The sequence below is a fragment of the Odocoileus virginianus genome, chromosome 5 (genome assembly GCF_023699985.2).
Source record: "Odocoileus virginianus isolate 20LAN1187 ecotype Illinois chromosome 5, Ovbor_1.2, whole genome shotgun sequence".
In the NCBI taxonomy this organism is placed as follows: domain Eukaryota; kingdom Metazoa; phylum Chordata; class Mammalia; order Artiodactyla; family Cervidae; genus Odocoileus; species Odocoileus virginianus.
In genome coordinates this window covers 42570637-42586383 of record NC_069678.1, presented here as the reverse complement: position 1 = coordinate 42586383, position 15747 = coordinate 42570637, and the positions used below count along the sequence as shown (strand labels likewise).

Below are 15747 nucleotides of genomic sequence, written 5' to 3'. Positions count from 1 at the left end.
TAATGATCTGGAGGTCAGAAATCTGAAATGGGTCTCTCTGGGATAAAAGCAGGGCTACATACTTTCTGGAAGTTCTAGACTTTTCTAGCCTCTAGAGACTGCTCACATTCCTTGGCTTACAGACCCTTCAAAGTCCACAGTGGCTGGTCACTTTCTTCTGGTTTGACTCATCTTCCACTGTTAAGTTTCCTTGTGATTATTGGGCTCACCTGGATAATCTAGGATAATGTCCTTATTTTAATATCAACTGACTGGCAAACTTAATTGTATCTGCAAACTTAATTCTCCTTTGCCGTGTGACCTAACATATTCACAGGTTCTGGGGATGAGGATGTGGACAGATATCCTGGGGTGGAGGGTGTTAGATTCTGTCTACCACAATATAAGCCTAGATGTTAAACTGCTGAATACCAGTTTATGGATCTTTCACTTTATATGATAATGTCTAATTATTTTCCAAAATAATCAGACTAATTTATACTCCAGCAAAATAAGAGTTCTGACTGTTCCACACTTCACAACACACTTCTTCAAACTATTAAAATTTTGCCAACCCATTGGGGATGAAACTGCAACTCAGGATTTGAATTTCTATTTTTCTAATATTGAGGCTGCATATTTTAATATTTTTGGCCATATGGGTTTCCTCTTCTGTGAAATGCCTGTTTTTATCATTTGACTGTGAGCTTTTTTCTTGAGATTTGTATATTCTTTCTTCTTCTGGATATTACTACTTTGTCAGTTAAATATGCTGCAAGTATTTTCTCATTTATAGTATGTTCGGATACAGCTAAGTATCTAATTAATAAAACTAATTAAAATTTCTTCAATATTTTAATTTTATTTTTAAAACTTTTTATATTGGAGTATAGCCAATTAACAATGTTGTGATAGTTTCAGGTGGACAGCAAAGGAACTCAGCCATACATATACATATATCCATTGTCCCCCAAACTCCCCTCCCATCCAGGCAATATTTTTCTTTATAAATTATATTTTTGTGTTTTTCTAAGAAAATTTTTATCCTGCTGGCATAAAGTCTCCTACATTATAAATTAAAACTTTTAAGGTGTTTTTTCCTTTCATATTTATGTCTTCAATCCACCTGAAGGAGATGTTTTTTGACATGAAGTGAGGCAAAGATCCAAGTGCATTGCATTTTTCCCCCAAGTGGATAACCAATTGTCACAATGCCAATTACGCTTATCTGCAAGGCCACTTCCATTATATATTAAGTTCTCTCACATGCCAGGTCTGTTTCAGGGCTTTCTAATATACTTTGGGTCCATTTATCTCTCCCTATGCTTATATCACCATGAAATTAAAAGACGCTTACTCCTTGGAAGGAAAGTGATGACCAACCTAGATAGCATATTAAAAAGCAGAGACATTACTTTGCCAACAAAGGTCCGTCTGGTCAAGGCTATGGTTTTTCCAGTGGTCATGTATGGATGTGAGAGTTGGACTGTGAAGAAAGCTGAGCGTCGAAAAGTTGATGCTTTTGAACTGTGGTGTTGGAGGAGACTCTTGAGAGTCCCTTGGACTGCAAGGAGATCCAACCAGTCCATCCTAAAGGAGATCAGTCCTGGGTGTTCATTGGAAGGACTGATGCTGAAGCTGAAACTCCAGTACTTTGGCCACCTCATGCGAAGAGCTGACTCATTGGAAAAGACCCTGATGCTGGGAGGGATTGGGGGCAGGAAGAGAAGGGGATGACAGAGGATGAGATGGCTGGATGGCATCACCGACTTGATGGGCATGGGTTTGAGTAAACTCTGGGAGTTGGTGATGGACAGGGAGGCCTGGCGTGCTGCTGTTCATGGGGTCGCAAAGAGTCAGACACGACTGAGCAACTGAACTGAACTGAACTGAACTGATGCTTATATCACAGTGTCTTCAGCACAATACCTTTGTAATACATCTCATCATCTGACAAGACAAATGTCTATTACCCTTGATCTTCTTCCAGAGTACCTTAAATTTTATTTAGCCTTTATATTTACCCAACAATTTGACTTTTTCCTTTACTAACTTCAGTTTTTTGGCTCAGACTTTTTCAGATTGTTTTCCTTCTTGAAGATGTCCTAAGAGATTCCTTTATTAAGAGTTCAGTGATGTTAAACTTTCTCAGTGTTTGTTTTTCTAAACCACTTCTATTTCATCACCAGTTTGAAAAATAGTTGTGGCAGAGAAAATTAGTATTTATCAAGTATCCACAGAATTCTCGTTTATCAATCTCTTGCAGTTACTTTGGGACTTTGAGACTCATTCTGACCAAAGCACTGTGACTAGAAGTGACGTGTTTCACTTCCGGACAAAAGCAGATAGAACCTGTGCTCCTCAATGTCCCTCTTTCCCTCCTGAAATGAATGATCTCATATGTCATGCCTGAGGCCCTGAGAGTGTGGAGCAGAAAGTCCTCTGACCTATACTGGATGCATAATGTGAGCCAGAAACTTCCGTGTTAAGCCACAGAGGTTTCAGAGTTAGTTTGTTACCATAGCATAATCTAACTTAATCTGGCCTATAGTTTTAAGGGGTGAAGTGAAAGTGAAACTGTTAGTCGCTTAGTCATGTCCGATTCTTTGCAACCCCATGGACTGTAGCCCACCAGGCTCCTCTGTCCATAGAGTTCTCCAGGCAAGAATACTGGAATGGGTTACCATTCCCTTCTCCAGGGGATCTTCCCAACCCAAGGATTGAACTCAGGTCTCCTTCATTACGGGTACTTTCTTTATCATCTGAACCACTAGGGAAATAATTCTATATGAGTGATGCTATCCCTCAGGACATTTAAAATATTTTCCTACAGTCTTGTCTTTTCCACTTCTGTTGCTGAGAATTCAGCTGTCTTATTGTCATTTCTTTACTGGTAATCTGTATTTTTTCTTTAACTAATTTTAATATCTTCACTTTGTCTTAGACATTCTAAAGTTTTACAACAGTGTGTTTAGGTGTGTATATGTCTGCTTAAATTTATCTCACTGGGGATCCTTTGGGTGTTAGAATCTGTGGTTACTATCTTTCATCAATTGTAAAAATGTCTCATTGATGTGTCTTCACATATTGCCTTGTCTTTTCCTCTATTATCTCCTCTTGAAAATTCTGTTAGAGGCATACTGAACTTTCTCAGTCTATCCTCCATAATTCTTAACATCTCTTCCTAGCAATTATCCAGCAATTATCTCTCTGTGCTGCATTCTGTGAAATGTCCTCCAATCTATACTTACCAGCCCCCTCGTATTCTCTCTTCAGTTGCAGGAGCCTTTGCTGTTAATTCTTCCATTAGCCTTTTAATTTTAATCATTTCATTTTTCATTTTTAGAAGTTTTGTTTTGTTCTTTTAAAAATATGATAGATACTTTATATAGTCTCTTTCTCCATCTTCACATTTTAATTTCCATTATAATTTATTTTAACATTTTAAGCACACTCACTTTAAAAACAATGACATATATTTTATCACTCATGTTCAGCACTTCAGAGTAAGAGAACTCCTCCGCATATTTTAACTTAATATTTTTATTATTTGTAATTGCATATACCTTCAAATGTAAGAAATGTACCATTGGATCCTTCCCTGCCCCTAGATACCCCATTCGCTCTGGACCCAGCTCTCACTGTCCAGTGCTCATTATTGCAGGTAAATCAGTGTCACCCTATGTCTGCTGTTTAGTGTGTCTTGCCCCTGTTGCTGAGTCTGTCTCCAGTTACCCATCGTTCTACCGCAAATATCACAATTTTAATTCAGGGATCTGTAATTATTTCTCAGAGATCTACCTCCTCCTTTTCATATTTCTAGACAGCTGCTGTGTTTTGGAGAATGTCCAGAAGCTTGACCTTTGGATAAGGGTGAAATTGTACAAACTTTGGTTTCTTAATACCATCTGCCTGGGAATAAAATTCTCTGGATGGGAAGAAATGAAGGAAGGAAGGAAGACAATTTTTGGAAAATCTGTATATATGTCCTTCCTACTATAGAGAATGTGAGACTGTATGCCAGTGATGAGTTTCAATGATTACGGGTAGTTTCAACAGATAGCAGAGCTGCTATCTACTCATTGTTATAAATCCTGGCTTACCAACTGTACTGAAATTAACCTGCATTTTAAAAAAACTGATTTCTGGCTTGTAATCATGTGTCAGTCCAATTCTTGCAGTGAGGGACAGGTATCACCTCTTTTGTAAACTTTCTAGACTAAATCATAGCAATCATCTTTGATTTCATGTGACAAAACAGATCCCACACTGTTATAAACAAAAGCTGCTGGACTTGTTTTCATGTATACACTGGGTATTTCCTGCAGGTGTGACGGCCAGCATTACAGATGTAAATCTTAGGTATGGCAATGTTCACAAGGAATATTTCGCTGACACATATTTAAGGGGTTTTCATTTAAAGTATATGGATCCATTCTCAGTATCAGCACACAAAAACTATATTAGTCCCTTATCAAACCCTCAACTGTCCAACTGCTGGGCTTTACCCTGCAGGCCTGCAATTCTTCTACTTGCCCGGCTTCAAGACCAAACAAAGAGCCTAGAGTCAGCAACAGAGACGTCAGTGGTTTCATGGATAGCGGATCTTACATGTCTGAAGTGGCAGGGGAGAGAAGTTACCAATTATAGGCTGGCTCACTGGTTACCAGGGAAACCTGCAGAGGAACACACCCTTCACTGCACTTTGATGAACTATCAATGTGGAGATAGTTCTAATCTAAAGATTAGAACAGTTACCATCTGGGGCCAGGAGCAAGTGTATAACATGTACTGATTAGGCTCCATGACTGAGAGGAAAGGTCAGTCTTGTGAGTAGGGCATAGGTAAAGTAGGAACCTGTCGAGCAGAATATACAAGAGCAAGAGAACAGCCATCCTGAGTGGTCTGGCCACACAACAACGTATACCAAAACTTGATTGAGAGAATTAACATTTATAAACCACTGTTGAACTTATCTACAAAACAATCTATCTACAAAACAATTATTGTTGAACTTATCTACAAAACAAGCTTCCATGATGGCTCAGTTGGTAAAGAGTCTGCCGGCAATGTGGGAGATCCAGGTTCAATCCCTGGATAGGAAGATCCCCTGGATAAGGAAATGGCAACCCACTCCAGTATTCTTGCCTAGAGAATTCCATGGACAGAGGAGCCTGTCGGGCTGCAGTCCATGGGGTTGCAAAGAGTCAGAAGGGACTGAGTAACTAACACTTCCACTTTCACAAAACAATCAGATTCACAGAGAAAACAGATTTGTGGTTGTCAAGGGTGGGAGTGTGGGTGAGGGAAGAATAGACTGGGAGTTCGGCATTAGCAGATGCAAACTATTATATACAGGATGCATAAAAAACAAGATCCTACTTCATAGTACATGGATCTATATTCAATATCCTATAATAAGCTAGCATCAGCCCCTTATAGCAAAATTCAGGCTAAAAGTAAAGAAAGTGGGGAAACCAGTAGGCCATTCAGGTATGACCTAAATCAAATCCCTCATGATTATATAGTGGAGATGATGAATAGATTCAAGGGATTAGATCTGGTAGACAGAGTGCCTGAAGAACTATGGACAGAGGGAACATTGTACAAGAGTCAGTGAACAAACCATCCCAAAGAAAAGAAATGCAAGAAGGCAAAGCGGTTGTCTGAGGAGGCTCTACAAACAGCTGAGAAAAGAAGAGAAGAAAAAAGCAAAGGACAAAGGGAAAGATATACCCAATGAATGCAGAGATCCAGAGAAAAGCAAGGAGAGATAAGAAGGCCTTCTTCCATGAATAATGCAAAGAATAGAGAAAACAATAGAATGGGAAAGACTAGAGATCTCTTCAAGAAAACTGGAGATATCAAAGGAACATTTCATGCAAGGATGGACATGACAAAGGACAGAAACAGTAAAGACTTAACAGAGGCAGGAGAAGATGCAGCAAGAATGCATAGAAGAACTGTACAAAACAGGTGTTGATGACCTGGATAACCACAATGGTGTGGTCACTCACCTAGACCAGACATCCTGGAAGTGAAGTCAAGTGAGCCTTAGGAAGCATTACTATCAGTAAAGCTAGTGGAAGTGATAGAATTCCAGCTGAACAATTTAAAAAACTACAAGATAATGGTGTTAAAATGCTGCACTCAGTATGTCAGGAACTTGGAAAAACCAGTGGTGGCCACAGGTCTGGAAAAGTTCAGTTTTCATCCCAATTCTAAAGAAGGGCAGTGCTAAAGAATGTTCAAGGTACTGGGCAATTGCACTTACTTCCCATGCTAGTAAGGTTATGTTAGAAATTCTTCACGCTAGGTTTCGGCAGTACTTGAATTGAAAATTTTCAGATATACAAGCTAGGCTTAGAAAAAGCAGAGGAACCAGATCTGTTTGCAATCAAACTGTAAACATCAGTTGGATCATAGAAAAAGCAAGGGAATTCCAGAAAAATATTCATGTCTGTTTCATTGACTACGCTAAAGCCTTTGACTGTGTTGATCACAAAAAAAACCATGAAAAATTATTACAGAGACAGGAATACCAGATGATCTTACCTGTGTCCTGAGATCCCGTATGCGGGTCAATAAGCAACAGTTAGCACCTTACATGGAACAAATGACTGGTTCAAAATTGGGAAAGGAGTATGACAAGGCCGTATATAGTCACCCTGCTTATTTAATATGCAGAGTATATCACGTGAAATGCCAGGCTAGATGAGTTACAAACTGGAATCAAGATTGTTGGGAGAAATATCAACAACCTCAGATATGCAGATGTTACCATTCTAATGGCAGAAAGTGAAGAGGAACTAAAGAGCCTCTTGATGAGGGTGAAAGAGGAGAGTGAAAATGCTGCCTTAAAACTCAACATTCAAAAAACTAAGATCATGGCATCTGGTTCCATCACTTCATGGCAAATAGAAAGGGAAAAAGTGGAAGCAGCAACAGATTTTCTCTTCTTGGGCTCCAAAATCACTGCAGATGGTGACTGCAGCCATGAAATTAGAAGACACTTGCTTCTTGGAAGGAAGGCTATGACAAACCTAGACTGCATTATTAAAAAGCAAAGGCATCACTTTGCTGAAAAATGTCTGTATAGTCAAAGCAATTGTCTTTCCAGTAGTCATGAATGGATGTGAGAGTTGGACCATAAAGAAGGCTGAGCGCTGAAGAATTAATGCTTTTAAATTATGGTGCTGGAGAAGACTCTTGAGAGTCCCTTGGACAGCAAGAATATCAAACCAGTCAATCCTAAGGGAAGCAACCCTGAATACTCATTGGTAAGACTGATGTTGAAAATGAAGCTCCAATACTTTGGTCACCTGATATGAATAGCCAACTCATTGGAAAAGACCCTGATGCTGGTAAAAGGAGAAGAGTGGGACACAGGATGAGATGGTTGGATTGATGAACTCCGGGAGTTGGTGATGGATAGGGAGGCCTGGTGTGCTGCGAAGAGTCAGACATGACTTAGAGACTGAACAACAATAACAATAAACCATAATGGAAAGGAATGGGAAAAAGAATATCTATATACATGTATAACAAATACTTTGCTGTACAGCAAAAATTAACACAATGTAAATCAATTATACTTCAATAAGATAAATAAGATATTGTTGAAAGAATACAGTTTATCTGTATTAGTTTCTTAAGGCTGTCATAATAAAGGACCACAAACTTTATGAAAACAATCTGGAGGCCAAGAGTCTGATATCAAGTTGTGACAGAGTCAAGTTCTCTTTGGAGGGTCTAGCGGAGTTTCCTGCCTTGCCCCTCCCAGCTTCTTGAAGCCCTAGATGGTCCTTGGCTTGAGGCAGCACAACTCCCATCTTCAGCATGCCCTTTCCCTCTGTGTCTCTGTGTTCTTCACCTAGTCTCTCCTTCTCTATGTCTTGCTTTGGATGTTGAGTCGCTCAGTCATGTCCGACTCTTTGCAACGCCATGGACTGTAGCCCACCAGGCTCCTCTGTCATGGGATTCTCCAGAGAAGAATACTGGAGTAGGTTGCCATGCCCTCCTCCAGGAGATCTTTCTGACCGAGAGATCAAGCCCAAGTCTCCTGCATTGACAGACAGATTCTCTACCAATGAGCCACTCAGGAAGGCCTTTCTCTGTGTCTTACTTCTTATGAGAACACCAGTCTTACAGAAGTAGGGACCTCCTCCTACTCCAGGATGACTTCATCTTACCTAATTATACCTGAGATTACTCTATTTCCAAATAAATTACATTCTGTGATGCTGGGGATTAGGATTTCAACATACCTTTCACAAGGACACAATTCAGTCCAGGAAGACCATTTATTCCTCCAAAGAGGAATATCTTTCAACAAGCTTGGGTTATGTTGTCTTAGAGCCACTGGGATTTATTTTCTCTGGACTATTTTAGATGCCAGGTTTTCAGTTTTCATTAAGCAATGCTACAAGAAATGTCTTAAAGAGTGACACGGTTGTATTTACTAATCAAAGTCATTAGGAACACTGCCCCATTTGATTTTTTTTTTCAGAACTTAGTGTGACAAAATATTTCCATCTCACTGACTTACTGGTTTTCTTTTAGAGTCAATGGGAATCATATATTTAATTATGTGGATGATTTTTTCTTGCTTTGGTTGCCAGAAAACTTAAAGATTTGGTCATAACTTAATTTTTAATAACTTTGTAGGATGCTGCATCTACCTAACTGTATTTTTGTTTCTTCTTTGGTGTTGATGTTTTATTTACATTTGGATGTTAAATAATTTTTAAAATTACTTTTTGTATTATTACAAGTCACTTGAATACTTTGTTTAAAAATGTAGGTAATAGGTAGAAAAAAAAAAGTAAATTCCCCTTTATCTTTCTCTGCCTCTCTTTCTTTGTCATCCACAGTATATTTTCTTGCTGTTCAGCTGATCCATCACTGAATGGCTAATCAAAGATTATAAGCCATCAACATTCTATATTCTAGTTTGCTTTTTAAGTGGATGATTCACAGGTAAACAGGGAGAGGGGGCAAGACAATGACTCACTTTATTTTTGAGCAATAATTTAGATCTCACTGACTTCATTCAAAGATTTTTTTTAAAAAGCCCTCCAAAATAGCATCAGATGCGTCACTGAAAATCACACTAAAAAACCAAGAAGTAAACTTAAACTGAAGAAAATTGAACTTGGAGGATAAGTTAATGAAAAAAAAAATCACACAGAATTTAGCAGAATATGATTTAGAAAGAAAGTAATCACCAAAAAGATGAAAGATGTGGACAACAGACAGTGGAGAACTGGCATATGAATGACTCTTGTCTTTGAAGATGTGAATGAATAAATGGAACTGTAAAAATTTACATAATAGAAGAATTTTCTGAAATAAAGGAGATCTTGAAATTACACTTTAAAAGGGCTCACCACATTCCAAGAAAATTTAATAAAAGCTTTCTTCTAAAACTTCAAGGATTGAAGAAAAAATCCTACAGTAATCCAGGCAGAGAGGAAAAGGTCACCTTCAAAAAAAGAGAAATCATATGCTTAGAAGAAAAAAATGTAGAAAACATACCAAACATTTAATATAAATTATTCTAGGAATGGATTTATTGGGAATTTTTACTTTCTATTATTAATTTCTGATTCTTTTAATTTTTACCACATTCTTTTAATTTTTGCTTTCATAAAGAATAAAAATTTTAACATTTCTTTCTTTAGAATCTTTCTGAATAATTCCATTGTCCTTTCTTTCCTTTCTTAGGGGAAGAAATGTTCCACCTTCCTTCCAAGAATAAACAACTTAGTTCCATCTTCTGTGGAATGTTAGTCTATTGATTATCCCCTCTGTTCTGAATTCCCATGTTTCTGGTTCTAGCAGCTTCTTCACTTCACTCTATAAACACAGCTGTCTCCTGTCCCTAAGCCTAGAGCAGACTCCCAGTTCCCACCTGAAGTCTCATTACGACAAGGCTCCAAACATCCCCTAATCTGTCTCCATCTTCCAACTTCCCCTATCCCTGAAACTCTTCTACAGTGTCCTGGAATTCATGAGTCCTCGCTCACATCACTTTTCATTGCTACCACTCTGGTTCAAGTCACTATTACTTCTTGCCTCCATTACTGCAATAGCTTCTGGCCTATCCACCATTGTTCTGTGATTTATCCTAGCGAGAGAAGCCAGAGCAATCCTTTAAAAATATGCCTGACCATATTATTGTTCCACGCAAAAGTCTACAGTAGCTCCCCATTTCATTCAGCATGAAAGGCAAAGGGCTTGTAAAGTCCTCCGCCCTACATCCCCTGTTCCAACTCAGTGGTCATCCTCAGTTCCTGCTTCTCACCCTCAACTCTCTCTAACCCAGCCACACTGGCATCCTTGCTATGTCTTGAAAACTCCAGACACATACACACCCTGTTGTTGTTCAGTCACTCAGTGGTATCTGACTCTTTGCAACCCCATGGACTACAGATTGCCAGGCCTCCCTATCTCTCACAGTCTCCTGGAGTTTGCTCAAACTCATGTCCATTGAGTCGGTGATGCCATCCAATCATCTCATCCTCTGTTGTTGCCCCTTCTCCTCCTGCCTTCAGTCTTTCCCAGCATCAGGGTCTTTTCAAACGAGTTGGCTCTTCGCATCAAGTGGCCAAAGTATTGGAGTTTCAGCTTCAGCATCAGTCCTTCCAATGAATATTTAGGACTGATTCCTTTAGGATTGACTGGTTTGAGCCCCTTGCAGTCCAATGGACTCTCAAGAGCCTTCTCCAGCACCACAGTTTAAAAGTATCAGTTATTCAGTGCTCAGCTTTCTTTATGATCCAACTCTCACACCAATACATGACTACTGGAAAAACCATAGGTTTGACAAGATGGACCTTTGTTGGCAAAGTAATATCTCTGCTTTTTAACATGCTGTCTAGGTTTGTCATAGTTTTTCTTCCAAGGAGCAAGTGTCTTTTAATTTCATGGTTGCAGTCACCATCTACAGTTATTTTGGAGGCCAAGAAAATAAAGTCTGTCACTGTTTCCATTGTTTCTCCATTTATTTGCATGAAGTAACAGGACCAGATGCCATGATCTTAGTTTTCTGAATGTTTTCTAAACATTTTTAGTTTTTTAAACCAGTTTTTTTTTCACTCTTCTCTTCCACCTTCATCAAGAGGCTCTTTAGTTCCTCTTCTCTTTCTGCCTTAAGACTAGTATCATCTGCATATCTGAAGTTATTGATAGTTCTCCCAGCAATCTTGATTCCAGCTTGTGCTTCATCCAGTCCTGCATTTCTCATGATGTATTCTACATAAAAATTAAGCAAGCAGGGTGACAGTATACAGCCTGATGTACTCTTCCCAATTTTGAACCAGTCAATTGTTCCATGTCCAGTTCTAGCTGTTGCTTCTTGACCTGTATACAGGTTTTGCAGGAGGCAGGTAAGTTGGTCAGGTATTCCTATCTTTATGCCTAACTGTTCTCTCTCCCTGAAATGTTTTTCCCTCAAAAATCCACAAGGCCTCTCTTTTACCAGTGCCCATTCTTCCTTTGAAAGTCACCTTCTCAATAAAATTTACTATACTTAACATTTCAACCCACATTCTCTCCTGTATTCTCAATCTCCTTTGTGTGTGTGCATGCTAGGTCACTTCAGTCATGTCTGACACTGTGACTCTATGGCCTGTAGTCCACGGGGCTCCTCTGTCCATGGGATTCTCTCAGCAAGAATACTGGAGTGGGTTACCATGTCCTCCTCCCGGGGATCTTCCAGACCCAGGGATCAAACCCAAGTCTCTTATGTCTCCTGCATTGGCAGGTGGGTTCTTTACCACTAGAACCACCTGGGAAGCCCCAAGGCCTTTATCCTGCTTATTTTTTAATAACATTTGTCACTTTCTAATATATTCTGCTAAGTCACTTCAGTCGTGTCTGACTGGGTGCGACCCCATAGACGGCAGCCCACCAGGCTCCTGTCCCTGGGACTCTCCAGGCAAGAACACTGGAGTGGGTTGCCATTTCCTTCTCCAATGTATGAAAGTGAAAAGTGAAAGTGAAGTTGCTCAGTCGTGTCCCACTCTTCGCGACCCCATGGACTGCAGCCTACCAGGCTCCTCCGTCCATGGGACTTCCCAGGCAAGAGTACTGGAGTGGGTTGCCATTGCCTTCTCCTTTCTAATATATAGAATTTACTTATTTAGTTTACATTTATCAATTATTGTCTGTCTCTCCCCCACACACATTAGAATGTAAGTTCCATAAGGCAGTAAACTTTTTATGTTTTACTTATTGATGTATCTCAAGTATCTATTAATAGAATGATGCCTAGTACATAGCAGTCACTCAAAAGATATCTGTTAACTGAAAAAATGGTTCACAGCCTTGTCAAACCTAATGCACCCTTTAACAAGAAATATGGGTTAATATCGTCTAACATTGTGAAGGGGAAGTCATAAGCTACGGTAGTTTTTTAAAAGTTCAGATACTGAAAGGAAAATGTAAACGTGTGATTCAATATGGAACTGCTCAGGTATCCCTAAACTAAAAGAACCAATGAAGCAGTCAGATGCTTGCATCCATCTGTAGAATCACCATGAAATGGATAGCACAAAATGAACTGTATTGCTGATTCTAATTCCAGGAATGGCACTGTCATTTCACTATGTGAAAAACAGTTTATGTTTATATATAAAATAGATTCTAGACTCACATAAATATAAACAGGTTTTTCATCTACACGAACGAACAGTGGGGCAGTCAATTCTCACAGGATGTGGGATAGTTCTTTGCTGGGCAGGACTATCCTGGGCATTGCAAGATATCCAGTGTCATTTTCCCAAACAACTACAATCCAGTAGGTCCCTACCTACAATCACTGGAACAAGCAAAATCACTCTGCTGAATTTCCAAACCAAATCCTGGAGGTACTTTCATCCCAAGAGATCTTGATCTGCAAGTCCAGTGGCCTTTGACAAGCTCCTCCTCACTTCTCTTTCCTGCCTCTTTCCCTTTCCCCTCCCCCAGTTCCTGCCTGGTGTCACAGTCTCGCTCCTCCCCTCCCCCTCCCCCCCTCCGCTGCCCTTTTCCTCTCCACATGATCTTCAACTAAGTCTCAGAGTTCTGTTTCTACACATGATGTCCAAAGTCACGCATCCAACTGCCACTTTGTCATTGAGACACAGAAAGCCTCCAGTTATACGTGTCCAAAACCAGTCATCTTCTTCCAAAACCTGTTATTCCATCAGTTGTACCTACTTATGTGAATGACATCATCCACTTAATCTAGAAAGGACAACCATCTTTGTCTCCTACTCCTCCTCATTCCTGAATCCAGTTGATTGTACCATTCTGTCCATTTGCCCCCTGAGGTGTCTCATATTTGCTTCCTTTTTTATCACTAGTTCAAACCCTCATCACCTATAACTTAGAATATTGTCACAGCCTCCTAGCTAGTACTTCTGCGCCAATTAATCTTTTGATACAAACACAAAAGGATTTTCTCCAAACAATATTAATAATTAACGATTAATAATTAATTTAATTAATTAATCTATTAATAATATTATTTATACTTAGCTTTAGGAACTTCCCTGGTGGCTCAGTGGTAAAGAATTAGCCTGCAATGCAGGAGATGTGGGTCAGGAAGCTCCCCTAGAGTAGGAAATGGCAACCCACTCCAGTATTCTTGCCTGGAAAGTCCCATGGACAGAGGAGACTGACCGGCTACAGTCCATGGGGACAGAAGGAGTTTGACACGACCTAGCAACTAAGCACCCACACAGACACATAGTACCTGGTATATCATAAGGGTTCAATTATAATGTTTAATTGAGTGTTCATTATATGCCAGGCATTATACTAAATGCTTCTTACGTCTTTTAATCTGCACAGCCACATGACAAGATAGGAATGATTCATTATTCATAGTAAGAATTGTTATTATTTAAAATTTAAAGATGAAAAAGAGGCTTGGGGAGGTTAAACAACTCACCTAAGGTCACAGAACTAGCCCCAAAGTGACAACAGCAAGATTCTAGGTCTATCTGGCTTTTAAAAAAAGATCCCTGATTTTGCTTTTTTTTTTCTTTTCATTTTAATTTTTTGGATACAACTTTCTCATATGGTCTCTAACCTAATCGTTACCTCCTTCAGTCTTTGCATCTGTGCTACTTGCCTTTTCCTTCCCCCTCCATTCTTCCAGTCCGTAGGTTCTTCTTTTGGTTTCACTTATTTCCATATTTAGTAAAGATTTATTATCAGCTCTTTCAAGGAAGTCCTTCACAGCAGGCTCCCCTGTTTCACTGCGCCCACCACATCCGACACAGCCCTCCTCACGCTCTCTTCGCAGCTGCTAAGAAAAGGCGTGGAGGAAAAGAATTGTGTTGGGGGGCCTGGGGGGGGGGGGTGAGGGCGAAGGGTGGGAGAGGGAGGACGAAAAGTGCTGGGACCCCCAACCTCCGGAAGTGCGAATACAAAAAACTCCTTCCATTTTTTAGTTTTCCTCCGAGTATCTGTGTTGCTTTCTGATTCTAATAAAATGAACTAAGTCAGTAAAAAGTGCTTTGTAAACTGTAAAGTGCTGTTCAAACGGAATGGGCAATTATTCACTCTCCCTTTGCATGCCCAGGGCTTCAACTGAGTGAGCCACACAATAGGTGTTCCAAGCAGTGGATGCCACTGTGTGTTCGGGTGAAAGGAGTAACGCTTTAATACGGACTTGGCCCGAGGAAATCTCTGCTTGTCATAACTGCCAAAACCCAGCTCAAAACTTCATCAGAGTTGCCACGTGCGAATAAGACAGGAAGAAAAAGCTATTAGCCTGAAAACTCCCTGTTTAAAAGCCTCTCTCGGAGTGTTTCACACCTCCAGCTCCCAGGAAGTTTTAAGTTCTTGCAAACGACCTCCCTTTACCTTCCTAGCGTCCCGGCCCCAACCCTTCCCTCCCGGGCCTCTCGGCTTCCTCGCCGACCCAGCCCTCGGACCCTCGCCCCGAGGGCGGAGACTACAAGTCCCGGCGTGCCCCGCGCGCCCGGCCGGGTGCACTGGGGCTGGGCGCGTGGCGGCCGGCGAGCTCTGCACCGGGGAAAGCCTCCCGGCGCTGGCCATGCGGGGAGGTAAGTGATCGCTCGTGCTCCGAGGGCACTGGGAACGCGCTCGTCCTACCCACCCCCTGTCCAGGATGGAAGGAAACGAAGAAAGCCACGAGAAAAACTGCCCTGCCCTCCCTCGTCTCTGCTGTGCGTCCGGTGCTCCTGAGATTGTTGTGCCCCCGAGTGTGTTATCTGTCACCCCGGAGTGGAAGTGGGGGCAGAAGCGTGCCCGGCCCCGTGGAGCGCTGCGGCTCCCCGGGGGTTACAGGGCGGAGCTAGCAGGAGGGGACCAGGAGATGGCAAGGCTCGGCTGGGCGCTTACCGAGCGCCACACCTCCCTACTCCCCTTCCAAAGATGAGTTCCCCGGGGGAGCCCCCAGTTCCTAAGACAAACGATTTCTTCTTGAAAATCTTAGCCAGAAACTTTCCCCTCTATCACCAGTGCCACAAGCGAGTCGTTTGGCTATCGGACTTGACCGCTGATTAAAGAGTCTCTCTGGCATCCCCTCTCCTGCCCTACGTTCTGCCCCCAGCGCCCCCTCTCCAGGCCCTCCTCAGTTTTCCCTAGAGACCCTCTAGGGCCCTGCTGAGCTCGGCCCTGCCCTTCGGCGACTTCTTGAGATGACTTCTGCAGCGCTGTGTACCCAGGTCTGCGCTTGGAGATTCTGTCTGGAGCCGCCTGCGGGCGGATACCTGGAGGCAAGGCAGGGCGGACGGTTCCCCGGGAGGG

At 41.3% G+C, this 15747-nt stretch overlaps 1 protein-coding gene across 2 annotated transcripts in view; it reads left to right on the top strand.

The window, feature by feature from the left end:
• The first annotated feature begins 14960 nt into the window (after nt 1-14960).
• The window catches only part of SAMD13 (sterile alpha motif domain containing 13), a 50797-nt gene continuing 50010 nt past the window's right edge, over nt 14961-15747 (top strand). For both annotated transcript variants that reach the window (XM_020891281.2, XM_020891282.2), the window contains exon 1: nt 14961-15041. In XM_020891281.2, the coding sequence (XP_020746940.1) occupies nt 15032-15041 (10 nt within the window). In that variant the 5' untranslated portion in view covers nt 14961-15031. The remainder of the gene's footprint in view (nt 15042-15747) is intronic.